Raw genomic sequence first — 26,299 nt, forward strand, 5'->3', positions numbered from 1 at the left:
CTGTAGTCATCTAACCCATATAAGGATCCACCATAGTTTTTCAAATAAACTAAAGAACAATCTGATCATCCACAATCAGTCCTCAATTTTCTGAAGCAAATCGGCATCTTCCCGCTTATTTAACCTAACCAGACATAATAACCTATCCCAACAAGATTACCGAACAACTAGTCAATACTCTATCCCGACTTCCCAATATAATAATATATGTTATTTAATATAATATAATATATTTTTAATGTTCACTATCATAAGTAAGATTTTCGGACCTATAACAACTTCAGAGCATCAAGTATAAGTACTTAGTATCTTTACTTTTATGCTATAAATATAAATATGGAACAGTAAATAAACTAATACATTTTTGTATATTAAAACTGAAAATGTATAAATAAGACAATTTTTAATTTGACTTTAATGATTTAAATGAATTTTAATGAGTTAAATTATTAAAGTTGAATGAACAAACAGTCGATAGTCGCAAGAAACAGTCGATAGTAAAAAAACTAGGAATGAAAATAGTAATTACTATACCAACACATTTAGGTAATCTAATTTCTACAGTTTAGTACAGTAAAGATTTTTTTTATAATCATTAAATTAACTTAGGTCTAAATAATCGAAATAATTGATACAAATCTCAAAAAATAAAATATAATCTAGTCACATATCTTACTGTATTACTGATTAAACACCTAAATATTTTTCAGTGCTTCAAAATGCTTACAAATATACTGTTAATAATTTATAATTTCTACCTGTCCTATATGTTCAATCTATGCAAATTATGTAGTTAGTTTCATTTTAACTCTTGCATATTTTCATTACCTCATTTATGTATTCATATGGTCCTTTTCTTTTATCCATATCACTTGCAGATAAAAGATCTTTAATTTGTCTTCTATGGTTTTCATTTCAACTCATCAACAAATTGAAATTAGTATTAAATTTTAATTAGTATTAAAAGTTTATTGTTGAGCCTAAAGTGTCCTAAAATAGAAATTATATATATATATATATATATATATATATATATATATATATATATATATATCTATTAAGAGTTCATCGTTGAGCCTAAAGTGTACTGAAATAGAAATTTATTGTACAACTCTGAAAACTCTGTTGGGATAGACTGACTTAAGTAGTTCTTGAAAGCAGAGTTAGAATATATTTATTCTAGTTTAAAATATTATTTCAGTGTATTGCTACTATACTCATTAATATAAGTAGGTAGAATGTCTGTAAATAATATTTAAATTATTTTTTTAAAATAAACCAGAATGTATGTTAACGGGGAAATAATTAATATAATTACATTACTATTGATAAACGAATATTGCAGACAGCATCATTACAGACACACATAAATTGTGTTTTCTTTATTACACCATAACTAACAAGTGTAAGAAATGTGAAATTTACTATAAAATGTCTTTTTATTGATCATTAAAATTATCCAGGCTTTGATTTTTTTAATTATTAACTGTTTGCATTTTGTACAAGGTGAGAGTTTTATGGCTAAACAAGAAAATGTGTTACGGTGCTAATAACATGATTATTGACTCTATCTTGTTTTATTTTAAAGCTTTTTATTTGTAAGGACACAATAATAAAAATTAACAGTAATTAATTAATATATTTTTATATGTTTGTAAAGTGACTAGGAAATCAATAAAATATAAAGAAGGGAGATCAATGCGTGGGTAGCTCAAGAAACTTTCCTTTCATTTCTTAAATAATATTACCCAAATTTAGAATTGTTTTTTATATGAATTACATCTAACATTAATGCTTAGTATAATCTAAATTTACTAATGAATTTATTACTACTATTTTGTTGTACTTATATTAATGAACAAGCAAAACAAGCGCGGGATTAATACATCGGTATGAATTTCCCAAAAAATATCTAGAATAACATGCAAATTCTTAAAGGGATTTATAGTTTCCTTTGTTTTAATGCGCCCTTTACATTAAAAAATATAACTGAATTACATTTCCAGAACGTTTTTTTTAACTGATTTGAATGTAGGTAATAAAACATTTTTATATATATATCCACTTTTACATCAATATCGACAACAAAGAAATATTGCTTGCAATATCACTACATAGTATAAAACAAAGTCGCCTTTTCTGTCCCTATATCCCTATGTGCGCTTAAATCTTTAAAACTACGCAACGGATTTTGATGCGGTTTTTTTCAATAGATAGAGTGATTCAAGGGGAATGTTTATATGTATAATACATGCATAATATACTAAGGCAACATTGCTAATTTTAGAGGTTTCTAACGTGATGTCGTAAATTAACCTATTTTTTTAGGCTTATTTAGCAATTAGCAAAAACGCTGCCTAACCCTACGAGTTAGATCAAATTAATGTACTACAGTATTGTACACCATAAAAAGGTCTACAAAAAAGTCCTCGATGGTATATGTTTATCTTTTAGGGATAACCCACATTAACCATTTTTATTGTTTACTTTTTACGTGAGAAAATGGCTTATTTACGAAGCTATTTTAAGCAATACGGCATTAATCCTTATCGAATTAAGTACCTTAAATACAGTGTGCAATTAATATAGATCAATATGGTTCCTTACAGCATGTAAATTAAACAAATATTTTCGGAGATATTACAAATTTAAAATTTGCGTTTAAAAATGTGTAATGTAATAAAAATTGTATGAATTTAGATATTCCAAAGATAGCAGGAAATCTTCATAGTAAGTATAGGGGAAGAGGAATTGTTTTACTCCAAATTTAATGCGTGCAGGCCAAGGGCAGTAATGAATGAACCAAAAATACTGGATCGATTTTAATCATGTTTTCACTGAGTGATTAAATTATTAAAGTTGAACGAACAAACTGTCGACTGAAAACAGTCGAAATAGTCGATAGTCAAAAACTAGCGAATGAAAATAGTACTTTGACTTTTTTGACTGATTTTGACGTGCTTTTGACTGATTTGACTGTTTTTATTCCTGATGTCAGACGAAGATGTACGAATCCTTTCCAGTATAACTTGTAAGAGAGGAAAGGATATAATTGCTTGAAGCGGTTAATTTTAAGTGAGACATGTATAATATGTAATGTTTTATCGTTTGTTTGTGTTGTCGTAGTGTTTGTTTTAATGTGTTAATTGCTATTTTTAAATAACATATTATAATAAATATAGATAGTACAATAGAACTTAAACCAAACCTAAAAACTAAATATGTACAATAATCATAAATACTAAAAATTAAACATATGCCTAATCATAGAAAAAATCTAATCCATGACAATTAAAAATTATCGCACAATAACTACTAGAGCTTTTTTAAATAAAATATATGCTTTGTTTATTATTGAACTATATTAATATACGATATATTGTTATTTACAAGCATACTACTATAAAAATATCATAAAACTATATGTATGACATATAAATCTAAAGAAGTCTAAATTAGGTATTTTTTGTGAAGGTAGCGGCTAAGGCGGCAGCTAGAATATTAAAAATCCGTCGAAGGAAACTATGAGTCGAGAACCAAAAATAGTAACTAAAGGTACACGACTGAAACAGTCGATAGTAAATAGTAATTTAATCAGTCGGACTGAAAATAGCGACAGAAAACGGTCGATAGTAAAAAGTAATCAATCACTATCAATATCACTAGTCGATAGTAAATTACAGTCGAAAGTACCCAACGCTTATTAAGATGAAAGATCTCTAGTTTGATAGACATGGCATTTAACATCACAATTTAGAATACAAACTAAATATATACTTTCCTTAGCAAATATATATTTCTAAAATGATTTATTTAGCAATAATTTGTTGTATGTTCTATAATTAATAAATTAGTTGCATCTTTTGTAGGATCATGTTCTTAGTCTCCTTTGTATTATACCAGTATGGCCTTGTTAAAATTCGATCACATTTTATTAATTAGTTAAATTAATCATGTTTATCTCATAACAGAGTAAAGAGAATCATTTAAAAACGCTATGTTATTTTAGATACAAGTCTCAACCGCGTCAAATTGCCTGCATCCAGGTGCCCTCATTTTCCTCAAAATGGGACATTTTCGCTAAGCCGATTGATATATAGAATCTAAACGAGCAATACGGTTGTCTGATTGAGATGGGATGATTCCTTCACTTAGTTGCAATGTACTCGTTGTTTATTTATTCCGATATGAGCCAACGTTGATTACTTAATATTCATTCGCTAAATAGCGAAGGCGTGATCTCGACATAGAGAAACAGTATCGGACAATTTATGTATTATGTTTTTTATAGAATCGACATGGCGCTTATTGATCGCGTAACCTTGCTCTGCCAGTTTTTCGACAGTCAAATTGAAAATTCAATTACAAGCAGTAGACACCGGGCAGCTGAAAAAAAGAAACATAAAAAGAATAGGTCGCGCTCTTTTATTAGCGCGGTCTAGAAATAGATTTGGTAATAGCGACTAATTGTTGTTTGAAATGCATCGGAGGTAAGTCCTTTGTGATGAAAATATCGTTTTTAATTAAATTTTGGCCCAGTTTTTTCTCTTGTACTGTTCAGTAATACACAGTTTTAAAATAGATTTTGTTTGATAAATTCTTGTCTCCTCCTTTTCTTGTATTTATTGTTTCTTGTAGATTTATTGACAGTTATACTGTTTATTGATTGATATATTGAAGGCTCAGATCGTATTTCAATTTTTCTTTTGAACAGGAATATAAGATAGATATATTAGGTTTGATGTTCATTGGTATAAATGGTGTTGGGGTCTTGTACAGTGTAAATTGTCCTACACCTCAGTGAAACATGGACTCTTTTGTTCCCTTTTTTCTTTTCATTATATTTTCATTGATTTCTTTAAATTTCCTGTTCATTTTTTTCTGTTCAATTCTCATTATCTCAATCATATTATTTACATCTGAAGTTATTATTTCATATTCTATTTGGATGGATCTAACAATACCATAATGAAAAATTGTATTCAACTTTGGGAAAATGATTTGGGGGTATTATTGTTATTTAGCGAGACCAATACGATACTGAATTATATGTTGTTGGTGTGTGTAACAAGTGATATGTTTAAATTATAAGAATTTCATTTATATTTGGGTAGGGCTGAACCTGCAGTATTGTTTGTTCAATTGTTCCGACAATTCACCACAACTTTTCGTGAAAATAAGGTTTAAATAATTATTTAATAAAGATACCTGATCGTGGGAACAGTTTCTACCTTCAGGTCCTTATGCATATTGTTATTACGAATGTGCCATGGAGCATCAACAATAGCTCCCAGTGCATTGTTTTGGTATCTTTGTATAATATATCTATTGCTTTGGCTGGTACGACCCCAGAGTTGAACACCAAAGTCCACACTATTTTCAAGACTTGTTTGTAAAGCAAACACTTATCACGTACTTTTTATTGAGTTTCTTGAGCTTATGTGAAGATATTTAACTGTTTTTTCATTGCTAACTTGCTAATTTATATATACTGACTTGTACTTGATTTTGTTGTTGGTGAAATCGATATGCACTGATTTTTTAAAATTCCTTATAAGGTGCCATTTATCTATGCAACATTGTATTTCGGCAAAGCTGATTGTAACTTTTCAGTTGATTCTGTGTTGTTATTTAATGGCTAGAGTCGCAGTGTTATATGCAAATGTAGCAACAACATTTTCATTGAATATAGGCAGGTTCCGAATGCGCAGCAGAGGAAATATTAGTCCCAATAGAGCCAATAATTAATCCTTCATGTTTCATATCAGCTTATATTTTTCTCAAGTCAGAACAGGCATCTTCTTGTTTGACTTTGAACCATCGGTCAGTTATGTATCTAAGGGTTTTGAATATTATATTAGGCATTTTAATCTCAAGATTTAAACAAATAGGATAGGTTTTATCCTTTTTAATTGAAGTTTTTGAAATTGGGATATTTTCAGCAATACTGATATTGAACATAATTACTAAAGTCAAATAAAATATCTAAAAAGTTCATACATTTGGGATGTGGAAATTATGATTTCGGAATGATAAATTGCGTCAATGTTTCCTAACGCTTCTGGTTTAAGGGATTTGGATTAATACGGTGAAATTTTAAATGTTGTACTTTTGCTTCTACTAAAATGTTAATCAATTAATATTAATAAACATATATTTTTTAGAATCTATCTATAGATAAAATAGATAATTTTAAAATATAATTGCAATTAATAGCAATGGCAAGTGATATAATTGTTTACGACTATGAGGTTTTAAACAATTAACTGCAGCTATTATGGGCAGCAACATTGTTGCACATTTGTTGTACCAGTAGTATTAGAAATGAATAGATATTTATTATTCATCATGTGATCGTGTAAACTGTTCAAGTAACGTAGTTTAACTTATCGTTATGCAAATTGAATATTGTATTTATTCAAAATAAACTCTGTTAATTTTAAAAGCATTGTACACCTCGTTGTAGATAATACAGTACAAACATATGTGATTTTGGGGATTTTTTTTGTCAAGGTAGAATATATCGATATATATAGTAACGATAATTTTTTAAATGAATTTTTAAATAACGAATATTTTTCAAAAATATCTATATTTTTAACCGATATTTTTTTGATCGATATACTGATATATCGATATATCGAAATTTTTTCAGCATCCCTATGATATCTCATATTCTATTCAACATATGATTATCTGTTATTTATTAAGTCTAAACTATCGGGTGGCATTCTGTAATTTTGTGGGTTCTTATCACACTATTTATTTCTATGACTTTTTTATTGGCCTCACAATGAGCGTTTTGTTACTTTTTGAAATAAAAACAACAAGCTGATGAGCCATACTTTATACATGGTAGCTCAATCAGATTAATAAAAGTTCTGTTATAATTACTATACGGCGAATCGATTTCTTTAACTATTTATAACCTTTCACTGATTTTGCTCGAATAAAAGTAAACGTTGAAATATCGCTAGAGCCGACAATATATATTTATCAGCGAGATAGAACACGCAGATAGCCGGCGTCAGACTCCATTACTTTATATTTATGATTGGTTAGAATATTTAGTGGCCGATCTAGATAAAAGTAATATTATGCTTTCTAGGAAACCTTCGCTAACAATTACTATTAAGATTGATATATTCCTTTAAATAGTTCCTTGTTAATTCCTTTTTCTTTTTAGGTAAGATACAGCCGCTTGTTGTGTATCTCTAATGGTTTATTGAGATGTATATCTAATCATCGTTTGTAAGGTTTCTACGAGAGGTAATACTATGTTAAAATGATGATTAATTTTGCTAGTTTTGTATGAGTTAATGAAGCGGGAGGATTATAAGTCATCAGTTTTGCATTCTTCTGCAAATTCCATTCCGTTATGCGTAGATCTCCATTAAAATGAAACTTGATTTTTGTAAACGTTAAGTTAGTCAGTCTGTTATATGGTATGAGCATAAATTGAAGTTTATACGAGCTTTATTAACCCTGTAGGGATTTTCCTGGAAGCTGTTCAATTTTCAAGAACATTAAGTGTTTTACGTAATATGTGGTAAGTACTAAATAGTCATACTGGAACCACATTTTTTCTATAGCGTATTGTGATTGGTGATGAAAGATGATTTTACAACAAAAATCTCCAAGAGAGCTATCCAAATCGACACCGAAGCAGAATATTCATGGTCATAAAATATTGATGTGGTGCATATGATGGGATCAACGAATTGTAAACAAATGTATACGAATTACTAAAACCGAATTAAACTACTACTGCAAATATCTAAGAATGTCTATTCAACAAGTTGAACGACGGGTTGTTTTAAAAATACCAGTAATTGCGCATAAAAGACGTGAAGTCACACGTTTTCGATATGTTGAACAAGTGCAAAAATTAATTGATGACTGGATTACTTCCAAAGCTATATCGTTTTTTTTTCGGCATGGTATCACCATGTTATATTTACCTAAATGTTTGAAAAGCCTTAGATAATTTTGGACATACTTTGCTCAACAAATTCCAAATAACGTGAAAAAAATGAGGTTTTATTCATTTTAAGGTCATTTATATGCTAATAATGTTGTAATTACAATACTTTTTATTAGTAATGTGATGAGTGATAATAATTTTGTGATGGTTAAATTTATTATTCCTATTTCATTTCACATAACTGTCATATAAAAAAATTATTTCAATTCATTAACGATCGCCTTTACAAACATATATCTAAATCTCATTTTATAGAATTTTCTACATTACTATGCCAACCATCGATTCAGCAGTTCGTAGTAATTGCAGTTGCGAGATTCTTTATTCAATTTAACTTATATATGAAGAAATGCGATAAAAAAATGAATATAAGTTTTCATTTATTTAGTTTATCAATCTGTGCACTTATTCTTTGGTCACAAGTTCGTCACCAAAAGCAAATTCATGTTTTCGGGTAATGTTTCATTCTTCTGTGATTATTTTCAGCTTTTGGAAGTATAGTGTGTGCTAGATCTTGGACATCACAGATAACGGACTACTACGACAATAAGAGACATCTTTTGACTTTCTCCCATGTTTGAACATTTTAATAATTTATGCCACTTTTTAGTATTAGGAAGTATTAATTAATTTTTCATTTCATAGGGTAAATTGATTACAAATTAAGTGTTAAGAAATTAAATTATTTAATCTGTTGATTATTTTGTTATCAGTTTTCAGATCTAAGTACTAAAAAATTCCGAACGAAAATTTCCTCAAAGTCGATTGATCTATGCAAGTCTTTAATATTTACAACTTCGATTTCAAAGCACAAAATAGAATATTATCAATCTCTAGTTTACGCTAGTGACAATGATTATAACGCCAAATTATTTTTAATAAATATATACCGATATATCAATATTTTTGTTAGCCGATATTTTTCGATATTGAAAAAAAATTAAATATATTTCTTAAAGATAAAAAAAATTTAAATATTTTTAATAAATTGGTATTTTAAAAGTTTAGTGTATTTTGGTACTTATCAATTATGATTTTATCAATATATACTGTAAAAAAATATCATCATTTTTGTTATATTTCCGATATATCGAAATATTTTTCGGCAGCCAACACCACTAGCAACTAGGGATTAACAACTAACAACAGAGGGATTCCGACTTTTGCAGCAATATTATTCGAACTACAGAAATTTCGAATTTGGAAACAAGTGTAGATATTACACTATTGAAATTATGAGGTTGCCCAAAGAAATTTAATATGAATATGATCCGAACTTATCAAAATAAGTTCTTCGCAGCATTGTTAACGCCCTATGGTATATTCGAAATGAGGACATCCACAAAAAATTAAGGGTATCAACGGTCAACGAAGAAATTAAACTATTAATTTTTTATGTGACAGGTCCATTTCAAATGGACCTCAAAATAAATTAGTAAAAATATGCACCAAATACTAATCCTCCGAGGATATTCTATTTTATGGGCGATTCACAAGAAACATTTGCATTAAATGACTACGTTTGAAACAATTTTCGATTTGTTTCATGACTTAATTTGTCTTTTTTTTTTTAATTTACAGGTTAGTCCGCCCAGTTATCAGCAAGTCACAAGCGTAAAAAGGAAAGTAAGTTAATCGGTTTTATATTATTGAGTATATATTGCATGATGTTAATACCAGTTCTCTGATTATACGCCGTTAAATTACGTCACAGCGCCCGCTAATATGTTTATGATTGTTGTTCCTACTACCTCTGTCCCAAATTGTTACTACCGTATACATTTATATCCCGAATAATTATCAAAAACTTACGGAATCTCTGCCTCACAAGAAATCGTTTTATTTTATAGCTGTGCTGAACTAAACTTATTGATAATAGAAAAGGTTTAAGGTTTTAATGTACATGTTTTACTATACAGACATTACTTTACGTATCAATTTAAAATACAAAATAGTGTCGTGGATTTACATAATATATATTTTTCGGGCAAAAAAAGAAACACCTTAGAAATAAATATTCTGGATCAATTTAATATTCTAAATTCCTTCATGAGAAGATACTCCCATCTCATACGCCTCCTCAATATAAACACATTATCCTTCAGACGTAACCTAACATAAAAAATATGCCTTCTGGACCATCCTGTCTTTCACCATGCAAACGTCATTACTAGCATCAGGATATCCTTTGTTACGTGTTCTATACACGGATGATTCAAAAACCGGTGAAGGAGTTGGCGCTGCGATCTTGGGTGAGTCCATCCTTGTACTACTAAACTGTTTCCCTTGTGGAAATATTTTGAATTACGCCGCTTCAAACGGATTTTGCTATGAAAACATAATATTATAAACGGACCTATTCCTCTTCAATTAAAATAAGCTTAATGATTTGACCCAGTTAGCTTAGAAGTTACTTTAAGGTAACAATTAGTTGTGGCCAATAAAGCATTGTTTTTTCTTCTCCTTTATCCTGGTTATATATCGTTTTCTGATCCTTTATCTATCCAAAGCCAGATCATCCTAAATCTGCTCACGTACACGGGACACTGCAGAGCTACGCACTATTACCTTCTGAGCGGAAATCCCCTTACAGTGTCCTGGTATTGCTCTCTAGACACTGTGTTCTTATGGAATGTCAGTGTTTGGGCACATTTAGACCTGAACTCGATCTGTTTCATGAACTACCGGGCTTATTTACCCCAAAAAACATGTTCAAACTTTTGTTTTCTTGACATATATATATATATATATATATATATATATATATATATATATATATATTTATGTTCTGTTTTATTCACTTTTTATGATATACTAAATATCTCTCTTATTTACTCCTATATACATTCGTGTTAATTTATACTCACTTTTTAACTTTTATTCACGCCTTTCTAATTCATGTGTACTTTGTCTTTGTAGCCTTAAGGACTTGGTTGGCGCAGTTGGTTGCTGGGGCATGGTCGTAAATTTATATTTGTGATTGTTTAATATTTGCGATTGTACTAGGCAAGAGTGTAAAATCCGACAAGGAAAATAATACCAGTCACACCACTAACCAGGCTGGATAAGACCGGATGTCTTCTGCGATGATTTCTAAGTTGGTCACTCGCCAGTCGGTAGGCTTAATGCCGAGGACCGTGGTTCGGAGCCCACGTTAAACTGGTCCAGTCCCGATATACCCCTAGTTGGTAAAGCTTTCAAATATATTTTAAAAAAGTAAAATCTTTAGTATTTTGAGAATGTGTAATATATACATTATGTATTTATAGGGAGATAATTCATCATTGGAGCTGATGTACACCTCAATGTTTGCTACAGAAAGTGTTTAAAAGATGTTGTCTCTAAATATGGCCAATAAAAAGTTTAAATAAAAATAATATAACTTGTATCAATTTGTCGCTACTCTATAAATGTCGCATAGCCCCCGTATTCGAACGTTTAACGTAAAGTGTTTCGTAATTTCTTGATATTTGTAAACAACCAGCGACTCTCTGAACGTTATACGGTGACCGAGTGGAAACATCGAATCGTTAAAATTCAGAGTGACCGTCGCGCAATGTCCAGAAAGCCGACATAATATTGAACGATGAATTACAAATCGTCGACACATTACGACATGTTTGACTTTGCGGTTGGTCACGTTGATAAGTAAGCAGACTGCATCAGTATTTTCGTTCGCTTTCTTTTCCTATTGAAAATCGTCTCTTTTCTGGTAATATTGTTATTTATTTGTTGATGTTTATGGTTGATTGTTTAATTTTATTATTAATTACATCTTACATTAGATGTTGTTTGTTATAATCTTAATTTACAAATTAATTTATTACTCTGCTCTGCTGTATTTACATTAATACACAATGATTTATTGCGTGTTGTCCAGTAGATATATTGCTCCCACATTGCTGTGATTTAACAACCTTATTTCAAATTTCAATGCGTATTCTCTGCAGACTGCATCACTATCTTCATTCGCTTTCTTTTCATATTGAATATCGTCTCTTTTCTAGTAATACTGTTGTTTATTTGTTGATGTTTATAGTTGATTGTTTAATTTTCTTATTAATTACATCTTACATTAGATATGTTTAGTACAATCTTAATTTACAAATTAATTTATTACTACTGTTCTTGTACTTGCATTAATACACAAGCAAGGCAAGTATGGGATTAATACATCAATATATATATATATATATATATATATATATATATATATATATATATATATCCCAAATTAAAATAAAACTAACCTATTTAAGCTAAAGGCAAGAATACACTTCTACACTAAACAAGTTCGTGTGGTATGGTTCGCTTCAATCTTCTGATTTCTTGCTTGTTGTCCAGTAGCTGTATTGCTTCCACGTTGCTGTGATTTAATAACCTTATGTCTTCTTTTAATGCGAAATCTTCGAATACTTTAATCGTGTATCTAGTTAATTTCGAGGTAGTGCAGCTCTTCGTTGGTTACTTAGCGATGCGCATTGGTAATTAATCGACGAACTTTATTTTGAGTGCGTTGGATTACTAGTTGGTTTGATCTTTTAGTACAACTCTATATTGGAACGTTAAACGAATAAAATTGTATTAAGAATGATATATTCACTACTATATGTTTTTCTCTCTGTTTTGTTCATTATTTATTTGTGGTTATTATTAGGACACCACAAAATATTTGTTTATATATGCTATATCACCTATCTGAGCTATTCCTGGTTGCTTGATTAAGCGCATTTCGTTTTATTGAAATTTACTTATTTCTAACGCATATTACGCGAACATTTTAGTCCAATAAATAATTGGAATTTCTTATTTCTAACCCATATTTCACAAACCTTTTAGGCTTATGGTAATTTCTTTCTTGAATTCAGCCAAATTTCACGCCGCTTAATGTCACTGTTTTCGTTAAAAAGGGTGGAAACTTCCAGTTTGCTGATTAATATATAGCTTATATTACCTTTTTAATATCTTATATAAGAGTTTCGGGAACAATAGTTACGAGTGTTTTATGTTCCCTCAATTAGCTCCAGTTGAATAAACTGTAATGGGTTTGAGTTAAACAAAAGGTCAAATATTAAATATGTTTATTTAGCAAATACTTATTTATTGTATCATTTCAAAATGTATCTAATTAATTAATTGAATAAACGAATTGAACTTATTAATTAACTGTCACTTCTGCTAAGTAAATGTATGTTATATAAAAGCCATTCGTTAAAAAAAGCAACACCAGTACTGAGAAAGAATTTGCTTTTTGTGCACGGGTTTGTGCGATCGTTTTTGTCTATAGAAACGACACTCACTACTCCGTATATAAAGAAGCGTCCTGTTTGAGGATGCTTAAAGGCCATACCCGCTCCTGAGAATCCTTTACATAACACGTTATCTGAAATTAAATAATAATAATAATAAAATATGTTATATATGTTAAAAATATCAGACATGTTTTGAAGCAAATTAAAAAAACGAAGCATGGAAGGGGAAACCTATGCATGGAAGGTGCGAGACAACGTAACGTCGAATTACTTAGTATTGCAAATAAGGAACAGCTAACAGGACTAACTAGCTAACTATCACAAATCTAGGTATGGATACCAAAGTAGATCCACTTCAAATTTTTGATTAAGTGAAGATAAATATTCACCAGAGTTTCGAAATCGACAGCGGAAGCTCGAGAACATGTAAAGAAGCCTATCAGAGTTTCATTAAGCCTTTTTTATATTCTTAATATCTAGATTGATGGGAATATATTTCGATTGAAACTATAGAGAAAATGGAAACTTACCTTTTTCGCCGTTGTATTTGCCACATATCTTATCATTTGTGAAATATAATGAGGTAAAATCCTTATCAAGGGCAGCGCTGCAAGCCTTGCGGTTATGAAATGACGTTTCTAGTTCTACAACCACATTTGAAATTAAATTCCACCCAGTGACCTAAAAATTAATTTATACAAAACCAACCTATAGATTATGATTATATGTTTTCATTAGCAACACAATTTATTTCAATTATTGTAGCTTTAGAAACCTACTAATTGCTAATCAAACACTGTATCCAAAACCAAATTTTATTTAATCCAAATAAAAAAATGGTTTTCAAAAGCCTTCCAACAAAAAAAAATTGTTGCCGACTAATTTACAATTTGTCTTTACAATAATTAAAATCTAGGTACATATATTGGTGAACCCATTGGCCCTATCTTAGTCTCTAGTGTAATAATGTTTATGTTTATCACTGCTGTTTTTCTATTAAAATCACTATACTACACTTACAAGATAAAATGGTTTGATTCTTTTGAGTCTGTGCCCTGTTAGGGTGTTTTGCAAAAGTTGTATTACTTCCATATTTATATAAGAATGGTGCCTCTCCTCATGTCTCATGTTTCTTTGCAATTCTCTTAACTTCCTGGACGATAGACGGTATATGAAGGTCTCAGTGAATGCAATCAGTCCTGTAGTATTTGAGTGCATCTACAATACTTCCCAGGACTTTGTTCTGGAAATCTTGTATCGTACTTATAGTACTTTTCGCGGGACATCCTCATAATTGAATTCCATACAAGTTTCAATATTGTCTTAGATAATACCAATTAACAAATACGTTTTTCTATATTTCGACTTCATTAAATATTGCTACAATTGTTCTGACCTCAGACAATATTAATCATCTATTGGTCCGACCGTTTTCTATAACCATCTATGTCTTTTCCGGAGCTGCTTCCTACATCCTATCCAAAATCAATATTCAAAAAGTCAATTTCACCACAGAAACATATGATGAATTCGTTCATTTATCACTCGATAGACCATCAACATATCTGAATGAAATTTTCTCCATTTTTGCATTAATTGTTGCATTTAAAAAATACTTCTAACACGATCTTGACAAGAAACACATAGAGTTTAACTTAAATATCACATTTGAAACACGATTTGGTCTTTCGGCTTCTTATATCAGCAGTAGATACCATATTTTATTCTATATTACTGATTCCAAATAATTGAGCTCCTACACATGCTCTAGCTTAATTCAGTTGAAATATACAATAGTACGCGACCCATCAATCCCTTGAAGGGTGATACACTAATTATAGCAACCCGCCAACTTTTCGATACCACTTTTGTAGTACCATTTGTCCTTTGCTTCAAAATAGACCTCAGATTCGGCGATCACCTCTTCATTCGACTTCATTTTAGATTCGAACATTTCTTCCCACCGAGCATTCTTTTGAGATCTGAGAAGAGAACAGAATAGTCGCTGGGGGCCAGATCTGGAGAATACGGTGGATCAGGAAGCAATTCGAAGCCCAATTCATGGATTTTTGACATAGTGCATTGCGGCCGTTTTTCGGCGATTTCGTCCAAAACGGTCCAAAAACGCTATAATAGTCGCTGTTGATGGTCCTTCCTTTTTCAAGGTAATCAATGAATATTATTTCATGCGCATCCCAGAATACAGATGTCATAACTTTGCCAGCTGACTGTTGCGTTGTTCATCGTGTGCAGTCCACTCGGATGACTGTCGATTGGAGTTTCGAGTGAAATGATGGAGCCATGTTTCATCTATTGTCACATATTGATGCAAAAACTCGGGTTTATTATGCTTGATCATCTTCAAACACTGCTCCGAATTATCGAATCCTCGTACCATCTACGTCGTCGCTTTCTCATACCTAAATATTCGTGAATAATATGATGTCGACGTTCAGTTGATATCTTTAGAGTGTCTGCTATTTCATTCAGTTTCAATTTACGGTCATTCAAAATTTTGTGGATGTATTTGTCGGTAACAATTTCCTTTGGGCGTCCACAGCATTCACCGTCTTCGGTGTTCATTTCATCACGTGTAAACTTAACATACCAATCCATAATGGTTGATTTTCCTGAGACAGTGTCCGAAAACTCGAAATCAAGCCAAGTTTTTGCTTCAACTGTATTTTTTTCATTCAAAAAACAATATTTTATCTACACGCGAAATTCCTTTTTATCCATTTTATTCACAATAACAAATGTTGCTTCACTCAAAATGCTATAATTCACAAACTAATGATCCGACAGCTGTCAAGTTTATACACGCATCTTTTTAGGGTCAGGGCTAAATAAAAAATATATGGGTTCAATTCTAGTAAGGCCATCTATGTGCCTGCTCGGGGACTTTTCAATTGACCTGTTAATTCTATCGTATCAAAGTAAAAAATCATATCAAACAATATTTCGCCAAATTACGGCCGTTGGAAAAACAAAACCTTTTTTTACGAATTTCTAATCATTTTCGAGTTTTTTTATACACTAAAAATTTCAAATTTCTTCTAAACCGTTTCCAGAAAAACGTTTTTTTTTAATGTAAAATTTATATTTATATAATGTTAAAGTTCATTTTCAGATTTATATTATATGATATTTCAAATTTTTAAAAATGCCCTTAAATTCATATTCTTAATAGGTTTAAATTTGAAAAATATGAACAAATTAGTTTTTCCAAATCTCTAGACTCTGGTAGTTGTTAACACCCTATATATAATACATGAATTGAACTTCGATTTGCTTCCACATCCACATTATTCACTATATTTGGCTCCCACCAGTTACTGAAGTTATCGCTGAAACTGAGGCCTATTTTGAGGCAAAATATAAATAGTTCTACAAAAGCGGTATTGAAATGTTAGTGTGCCGCTGGAATAATTGTGCGGATCTTGATGGTGATTACGTTGATCGATAAAGCCAATTTTTAACAGAAAATCCGTTTTCTTTGTTACGCCCGGGCATTTTTTCCACCATGTGTTATATTGGAGATGGTAAATTACAACGCACCAAAGTTTTAAGTTTTAAGAATTTTAGTGCCTATTATCTGACGTTTCTTGTCAATTTTTGCCTGTTTTAAATATTAGTGATAATGTAGTAATCAGTACAAAGCGATTTATTTATTTTATTTTATTATTCTTACTATAGTTATCAAAAATAGATTCTTACTACTCCTGTTGAAAGTCCTAAATGAAAGTCGTTGATATCCGTGATGCAAACAGGTTGTACTGCCTCTGTTATTGTGAACGGCGATTCCAATTTCAGAATGGCTATATCAAACCGGAAATTTTGTTGGTAACCTCCGTAGTTAGTTTGGACTTCGATATGACTTACCTACAAAATACATTTATATTTTTTTTATTTTATATTCCGGAAACGCCCTTTTTACTTTAGAGTATTGAGCTGTGGCTTCGTCTCGTTGATCTTTATAGTTATTGTAATAATGCCCTACTGCTACTATATAATCATTCATATTGCGAACCCTTCCAGTTTCTGCTGATGTAACACAGTGAGCAGCTGAAATTTTTAGCAAAAGTTTGGTTAATTTTTGATTACCTTTCGGATACTAAAACGACTGCATACCGGTTAATATTAAACTGGGTGTTAATAAAGAACCTCCGCATATCGATATGTTCAAGGAGTTAGTTTCGTAAGCTTTTTTACTGAAAATAGCTGCCGTCCATGGGTAACTTCCGTGCGGTGCTTGCTTTCCGGTAGTTGTTAAATGTTGTTGCTCAATGCGCTTTTCTCCACAAACTGATGAATTTTATGAAAATATCAATGATTACTAATTATAATATTATACATCCAAGTTTCCTTAAATGAGTTCTGCCTTAAATAACGTTGGACATATTGCCAACCGTTTCAGTGCAAGAACAATACAAAAAATTCAAACAAATATGCTTAAGTATTATGCCCAAATGACTTTTTCTCTTACGCAGAAAAGATAAATATAAAAATCAATACCTGAAAATCAATGAAAAGAACTAAGGCTAATTGGTCAGCACAACAAACTAATAAGAAACGGTCCTATTTTCGCAATATTATAACATTCACTTCAATTTATTTCCCGTCTTGTTAACCATACGAAATAAGTAAGAATTCACTAGTATTTCTATTCCGTGCAAACTCAACAACAATTAGTAGTATTAGGAACAACTGAAATTAGTTTTCGGACCTCGCATAATAATGATACCCAGAAAAAACTGATCTTTACTCATTTCCCTTGCGAAATCTTTTCCTTATTTCTTTATTTTTTAGTGTTAGTGGCTCTATGTCTTGGCTTTGTGATGACCTAGTCTCGAGTCTATACTGACATTGTGATATGAAGCTTTAACTTGGTATTTTCCACCAGTTTCGAAAGTAAATACTTTCTTGATCACATTTTATACACAGGATTAAGTATTAAAGTTACTTTTATTCAAAATACGTTACTGAAATACGAATACATATCTTATAGTCTATTTAAAGTAATTTTGTGCATAAGTCATCTGAATTTGTGACGTCATAACGTCCCAATATTGCCGCATCAACTCTTTGAGTTTTAGTTCAGTTTTGCTTTGACATATAACAAAATTCTAATTTAAATAAATTAATTGAACAAAAATGTTATCAAATATAATTTATTTTAACATTATAGTACATCTAGAAACTACAGTTAATTATACAGCCACAATATTTTATAGGTTAGAGTTATAACCTCTTCTCACTATTACTTTCAAGAATTTTGCATACGTCTGACAACCGGACGACTTTGACAGGTTCATTCGTTTACGTTTTCGAACTAATCAGACAGGATTGTGTCTCTTTTTAACTGGAATAAAATGAGAAGGAAAATATTATGTAAATCTAAAATGAATTTACAAATTGCTCTAGGCAATACATTAAACATCTTGATAACGTATGTGCAATAAAATTTTGAATAGACTATATATTTTGCCTATTACATTTGCCTATAGACTATTACATATGTTGCATGTATATGTGATTACCAATATATTATATTATGTGTATGACGGATTAAGAGTATACTATCTTAAACGATAAATAATAGCGTTAAATTTTAAATAAAAATTGTTAAAATACTGTAAATTAAATTTTAAATACACAACTTAAAAGTATTTTGTATTTCGTATTTTAAATAAATGCGAGATAATATTATATATGCGAGATAGTATTTTACTTAAAGTAAATTTGGATACACCAAATTATTTTATGTTTAATTTATTATCATTAAGAAATAGATGTTTGAAGTGACTGACAGGTTGTGATTTACAAAATGAACCTGTAATATTAATAATAATAATACTGAATCACTGAATCATCAAACAAGTTACCAACAAAAACGTTTTGCATTTACAAAATGTTCAAATTTTAACTCATCACATTATAAAACATGTAAAGATATCCTTAATGAAGAGCTTGTTTGAAGTATGCAGAGGATTCAAAGCAATTGTTGGGTATTACCAGGAAATGTTCCAGGAGTAGTCAAGTGTGTAAATGTTTCAGTTTTGAGATAATCGAAACTAATATTGTTAGTCCTTCAGAATTTCAGTAATTTACATTTAAACATCTTATATACAAATTGAACATAATCTTACTTGGACTACATTCTGGTATAGGTGAGCTCCAAGAACCATCGATGCAATATATAGCAGATTTCAAGTAATTTAGTTCATAGTAGGGTAAACATGCGTAATCAAGTCGGGCATAGTTTGAGGCCTTATCGCAAGGTACGGTATTTCCAGTTTTGATATTACTACAAGTCACATTTAAAGTTGATGTTGATTTAACTGGTGGACATAGTTCTACAACAAAAATATAAGTATTTAAACATGCGACGCCTTGTACCATCCTTGTAATTGTCAATATGTCTTAAATTGCATGATATATTAGATTGTTTAAGTGATGTATATGCTCCCACTTTCACACTGGGGCATCTCCGGATGCCATTTTCCTTCACCCAAACATATCATTATATAGAATGGCTCATATGTGGATAGTATATAACCATCGTTGCATGTTACTGAAAGAGTAGTCAATTTGTCAACTCTTTGTCCAGGAATATAGGTGCGATTTGAACGCAGAACTGTCCATTGTCCGTTGGCTGGTAGAGGTGGAGTATTACAAGTATCGCCAACTCTAGGAATAATAATTCATATTAGTAAAACATTTTAATATCAAATGAAGTTTAAAAATTGAAAAAACATTTACATTATTCTTTTATAAATTAACTATGATTTACTAATCACAAAAATATATTTTGTCTCTTTTAAATATGCTTAAACTCAAGACATTCATTTCAAACAAATGCTATTTACGAAAAATGTTAGAAATAAAATTTGTAAACGAAAAAAATAAAACTCATTAAGCCTTACTAAACAAGTCATTTTCTATCGATTAAAAGAGAATTCAGAATGGTCCAAAAAGAAGAACATTAAATTATTAAAGCCTAGAGATGTTGAATGTCAATTTTTTACGTGTCATTAAGTGTTCCGATGACAGAGAAGATCTTCATCTTCTTTTGAAGCTTCGTTCCTTTGAAGAAGACTAATTTTATTGAAACGTAATCCGCATATTGCCTCAAATATGGGGTAAGGTTGTGAATAGCGATGGACGGTACTTGACCAATTAAATAGGTAATATTTTTGAGTTAAAGTTTGAAAATTTGAAACATAACGATGGTTTTCAATTTTTACCCCCAACAACTCGTATTTAACACTAAGTAATATGCTTGTTACATCAGCCAGCAATGTCATTGTAAAAAAGGATGAGAAGTCTAGAGAGCACAAAATATCCACGAAATATTTTGGAAAGTGGTGTGAAAATAATGAAGACCGTATTGTCGATAGGGATATGCTAAGTTTTTAAAAATGAATGGTTGTGACACGGCAATAATTTATGGTTAAATTTCCTTAGTAATATGTGTATTTCTTAATAAAATTTGCAACTATTAAAGTTTAGTTTTTGAGTCATCGAAAATATGAAAAGAAACGCAAACATTATGTATATGCATTTAAGTACAACATGGGGCAACACTCCCGCTACCATTTTGCCTATAACTTTTCTCAAAAAGAAGATAAGTAATTTTGGTTTTCATAAAAAGTTCATTTGGTCTTTACGTTTTTTTTTTCGTTATGATTCGAAATAATATCGGCTAAACAGTGACCGCGATTCGCTATGCAACTTTCGGCTCTTTTAAAGGTATTTTTCATGACATCCTTCAACATCCGACGCTGAATTTCTTCAATTTCGTGACGAATATTGTCTTTAAGACGTTGAATCATTTAGGGTTTATTTAGATACACTTTTGATTTTAAATGACCCCATAAAAAAGTTTGGTGTTGTTAAATCCGAAGATCTGGCTATCTATGCTAAATCGCCACTTCGCGAAATTAATCTTCGTGGAAAAACACCATTCAATAATAGAATTGTTGAACGAGCTGTGTTTGCTGTGGCTTGATCTTGCTGAAAACACATGTCTTCTAGTATATATCTCATTTGAAATTGTTTTTGCGTAAAATTCGTAAATTCAATTCTTTCCACCAAAAGACATCGTTAGCAATAAAAAAATTGTCAAAATGAAGATAGTTGTAATTTTGAATCAGTATCTTTATTTATGCCTATCCAGTTCAGACCATTAAAATGGTTCCTTATTTTCAGTGCTGACCCTGATGCCTGGAGCTGAAATTAATGAACTTGCAATTGCTATAGCGACCCATTCAACGTCGATATATACATATGGAACGCAGAGATGACACGGTGCATATGATCTCAGAGAATCATTGTTCTTACGATGTTCGGCAATATCCATTGATATTTTGAAAAGGAGAAAATGGATATCATTCACACATGCAACAAACAAATCCAGCGACAGATATACTTTTTTTGTACAAGTAATTTCTTTGTACATTATTTATGGACGACGATGGACTTTTGCCCATTGATGGTTCATGCCAATCAAGATAATTCTGCGAACTACATACATTGTCCTGATGCTGTCGTCAGTAACATAGATGGAACTGATATCAACATGGACTGATATGAAGTTTAAATTTAACAGCAAAGCTAAATTTGATACATTCGGCTTTCAGAAAGCTATTCTAGAAGATACGAAATGTCAGAGTATGTGTGTTTATGTTTGATGGGAATAATTAATAAATTACTGTAGATTTTGGACTTTTTTGGTAATTATATACTTCCTATGAACAATTTAATTTATATACAAAGAATTTCGGTTTTTTTTTCGGCAAAGCTTCTGTTGAAATCGTCTCTTTCGAATCGGATGCATTTTTGAACATGGCTGACAAAGCACACTTGAAAAACGTATAAACTGATGTGTTAAATATTCTTAATTTGTTAACTGTATTTTTATGGTTCTTTTTTAGTTAAAATGATTTTTAAATCTGAAGATATGGTATTCGTCCCAGGATGTAGTACCATTTCAAATAGATTACACAGCTTTCCTAGGGATCATGCGTTATGTCAGAAATGGCTTTTAGTAATAAATATTGAAAAACTGATGGAAATCTTTTGTAAGGTCTTAACTGGGAGCAAAAGAGTTTTTACTGTACATTTTACACAGGCTGACTACAAACCGAAATGTGGAAGAGCTTAACACGGATGCGGTTTCCAGTTGTTATTTTAAGTCTTTTATAATGTTAACTATGTGTAACTTATTTGAAAAATATAACATACCCCTATTTTAGGTGTTGCACAGAAAAAAGCAAACATTGGTCAAAATATGCCAGGAAATATTATTGAGTGTAACAGTGAACTTATAGAAGCCCGGCAGTATAACAGATGTAATTTGACAACGCCAGGAACTTTTTTTCTTTGTTGGTAAATAAAACACAGCTTATATGTATGACTTACAATTATATACTTACAATAAATATTTGCCAAAAAAAGATTTAAAAAGAGATTACAAAATACATAGTCTTCAACATATATATTATACTGTACTAGCCTACTATATTTGGCTCAGTTATATTTATGGTAATAAAAAATGGTCCATATTCAATATTTTATTAATCTTTGTATATTTAAATGTCTAAAGTGTTTTTGTCAAATTTTTATATTATGTTTTAAAATATTATTGGTATATATTGTCATTATATCACCAATGTATATTTTACATACACTTAAATGTAATTTATATTTAAACTTTTATTGCATTTTTATTTTTACTATTATTACTATTATTATTATTGTTACTGCTATTATTATTTCTAAAATATTATAAATTTTCCTCTGTTCATATTGTCGGTCGCCCCCTCTGGTTGCAAATGAATGCATAGGTAATACCCTTCTAATATCTTTATATTTTGTGATATAATGTTAGACCGCGACATGTGCAAGAATAAATTGAAGATGCGATGACCTTTATACGTACATACGGTTGAGCAGATTTGTTGATCAAATTTACATGAAATCCAAACTGAGATGAAAATTTTGTTTTTCCAGGTCAAACATCACTGCACGTGTGTTCAAACGAAAATTAAAACCGTTGAAAAGCTTGATTACGCATTACTCGGTACGAAAAGTGAGCCATCAAATAGAAGTCCTAGAAAAATTGTTCGCTCATCGAAGAATTCGAATGTTATCTTATCTTATTTTAAGTTAAAGATAAAATCACTAAATTTTTTTTATATAAAATGTACCCTCTTCTGAAAAAGCTTTATTTGCGCAAGCATTGGGCACAGACGAAGGAGAGTAAGAGAATCGGGTGAGGTAAATAACAAGGCAGGTAGCAAAAGAAGTGAAAATTTAGATTTAGGTGGGTTATACGAATCTGCTATTGGTAAATGTAGAGAAAAAAAAATATTAGAAGTTTTCTAATGTTACTTAATAAAACAGCATTAAACTGTTTGAAGCAAAAAGTAACGAATGGGTATTATATTAACGCATCATCATTGTTGATAGACCCATAGGATTTCTGTATAGTATTAACCTTCAAATTATATATGTCAAAATGTCATGTTTTTCCTATTATTAACTTTCAAGTTACAGTGATTGTTGATTAAACATTGTTGTCTGATAGAGAAAAAACAATTTAATAAGCGTTATATAAATTCCGCACTAGAGAAACGAACTATTATTAAGTTGAAGCTAAATGCGGCCCTGCAATCGTCGATTATCCTGAATACTTTGATTGTTCAAATTGGAATAATTTTTGGAAAACCGTTAGAGTAAAAGCTTGAGCACGCGTAACTTATTTTCGAAGTGGACGTCATGTGTGTTATTTGTGTTTACCTCGAAATAAAAACGACAAAACATCGACAAATCATTTTCACGCACGCACTGTATTTTTTGAATTTTAAGAGGTGTTAATATAAAAATAATTTTAACAAATCGCTAGATTCCACTTACCCCTTTATATCTTCTCTTTTAATCCGTGTTAAATTTAATGGGGAAATTGTAGACAATAAGCCGTATATATTCGATACAAGACAACCTAACAATATATATTAATTCACTATCGAAATTAAATTCACTTACACGTTACTAAAACTATTATAAACCTAGACAAAAGAACGGCGGTCATGATTTTAATCGCATCTACTACAGATGCATACTTTTCAGTAACTTGTGCTCTTGTGTTGGTTAGATAAATAATATGTTTACTGGTTATTTCATTAGCATACTGGAATTTCCCCTGTGCTGCCGGTTGATTATACTAAGTTTGACGTGAATACAGTCTTCTTGCGGCGAAATGATAAATATTTATTTCCAAAGTTGGCAATGAAATACAGAAGAGTATTACAATATTTTATCATCCAATAAGAAGAAGGTTTTTATTATTTTTTGTTTATCTGCTTAAATATTGTTATTGTTTGTATTTTTGTATTTTTTATTATTTAATTATTACATTGTTACTAGTCGTTTCCATCTAACCTAAAATTTGTCTTTATGATAACTTAAATCTAGGTATATAACTAGGAGGACCCATCGGCCCTCTCTCAGTCTCTGGTGAAATAATGTTTATAGATGTCACTGCTGTATTTTTTGTTATATGCACCTCACTTCATAACACTATACAATATCAGATCAGATGGTTTGATTCTTTTGAGTCTGTTTCCTGTTGGTGATATCCAAAAGCTGTAATATTTCAATATTCTCATGAGAATGGAGTCTTTCCTCATACTCCCTTGCAATTCTCTTGATTTCTTGACCGACTGTGGGTATCTGAAGTTCTCGATATAGGTAATCAGTCCTATAGTATTTGGGTGCGCCCACAATACCTCTCAGGACTTTGTTCTGAAAAATTTGTATTTTATTTATGTTACTCTTTGCAGGACATACCCATAATTAAACTCCGTATGTCCATATAGGTTTCACTATTTGCTGTTATAATAGCAATTTATTATGTACTGATAATTGCAATTTTCTTCCAATCAGCCAGTACATTTTCCTGTATTTCTATTCCAGTTCTTTTCTTTTCTACCTTATATGTTCCTTCCAGCAAATTTGCATCCAGATGGATTCCGCGATATTTAGCGTTGTTGATATATATATATATATATATATATATATATATATATATATATATATATGTTATATATATATATATATATATACGTGAGGCTTCTTCACTATTGTCTTCGACAGCTATAATCGCAGTATCATCTGCAAATGTAGCCATCGTGATATTCTCCATTTGTGGTATATCACAAGTGTAGAGTAGATAAAGCATTGGTCCCAGTACACTTCCTTGTGGTACACCTGCTTTAACTTCTTTTTATTGTAGAGTAAGCTTTTTCTTATTTGACTCTAAACATTCTGGTTGTAATGTATGATTTTTATAGTTCGGTGTGCTATTTTGGTAGCATTTTCTGTAGTTTATGAACAAGTTTTCATACCAAACCTTTCATACCATCGAAGGCTTGTACTACATCTAAGAATATAGCTAAGGATACTTTTTGACTTTCGTAGGCTTTTTCAATAACATCTGTTATTCTGTGGACCTGGTCAATTGTTGAGTGCTTGTTAATAAACCCAAGGTGGTGTGTTGGTTTAGATTTTTTTGTCTCTATGATCGGTTTTATTCTTTTCAACAAGAGTTTTTCAAAAATCTTACATATTACTGGCAACAGTGATATAGGTCTATATATAGGCTTTTATTTCGTTTGGTGTCTTCCCAGGTTTTGGGATCTCTATAATTTCCGCCATCTTCCAAATGCCTGGGACATGTTTTAATCTAAATGCTGTATTGATCAATTTGGTGATTTTTATAATTCCCTTTCTTGATAATTTTTGCAGTAATTCTCCTGTTATTTAATCGTAGCCTAGTGATTTCCTGGGGTTAACGTCAGTTTTAATAACTTTGGTTAGCTCTTTAGGCGTGACTAATTTTCTCATCGAATTTTCGGCTTCTATGTCCAGCAAATTATCTTCAATATTAGTTTCGTTTCGTTTGAAACCTTTTATATAATAGTGATATTAATTTTTATTGTGGCTGTATAATTAACCGTAATTTTTGTATATGTACTATAATGTTAAAATAAATTATAAT

At 30.6% G+C, this 26,299-nt stretch overlaps 2 protein-coding genes across 2 annotated transcripts in view; one reads left to right on the forward strand and one right to left on the reverse strand.

Annotated features, from left to right (window-relative positions):
* LOC143198328 (ras-GEF domain-containing family member 1B) overlaps positions 1-26,299 on the forward strand; it is a 362,171-nt gene that overhangs the window by 64,251 nt on the left and 271,621 nt on the right. The window lies entirely within an intron of this gene.
* On the reverse strand, positions 13,049-24,440 carry LOC143198329 (limulus clotting factor C). The gene is made up of 9 exons (XM_076407487.1): positions 24,286-24,440; positions 24,157-24,241; positions 19,709-19,926; positions 19,386-19,592; positions 17,368-17,541; positions 17,174-17,301; positions 16,954-17,118; positions 13,767-13,917; positions 13,049-13,367 (listed from the first exon to the last, which is right to left on the reverse strand). The coding sequence occupies exons 1-9, from the start codon at positions 24,329-24,331 to the stop codon at positions 13,147-13,149; spliced, it is 1,395 nt and encodes a 464-aa protein (XP_076263602.1). The 5' UTR covers positions 24,332-24,440; the 3' UTR covers positions 13,049-13,146.

The sequence above is a fragment of the Rhynchophorus ferrugineus genome, unplaced genomic scaffold, assembly GCF_030347505.1.
Source record: "Rhynchophorus ferrugineus isolate W39M unplaced genomic scaffold, kcgeb_rfMv2 rfM6, whole genome shotgun sequence".
Lineage (NCBI taxonomy): Eukaryota > Metazoa > Arthropoda > Insecta > Coleoptera > Curculionidae > Rhynchophorus > Rhynchophorus ferrugineus.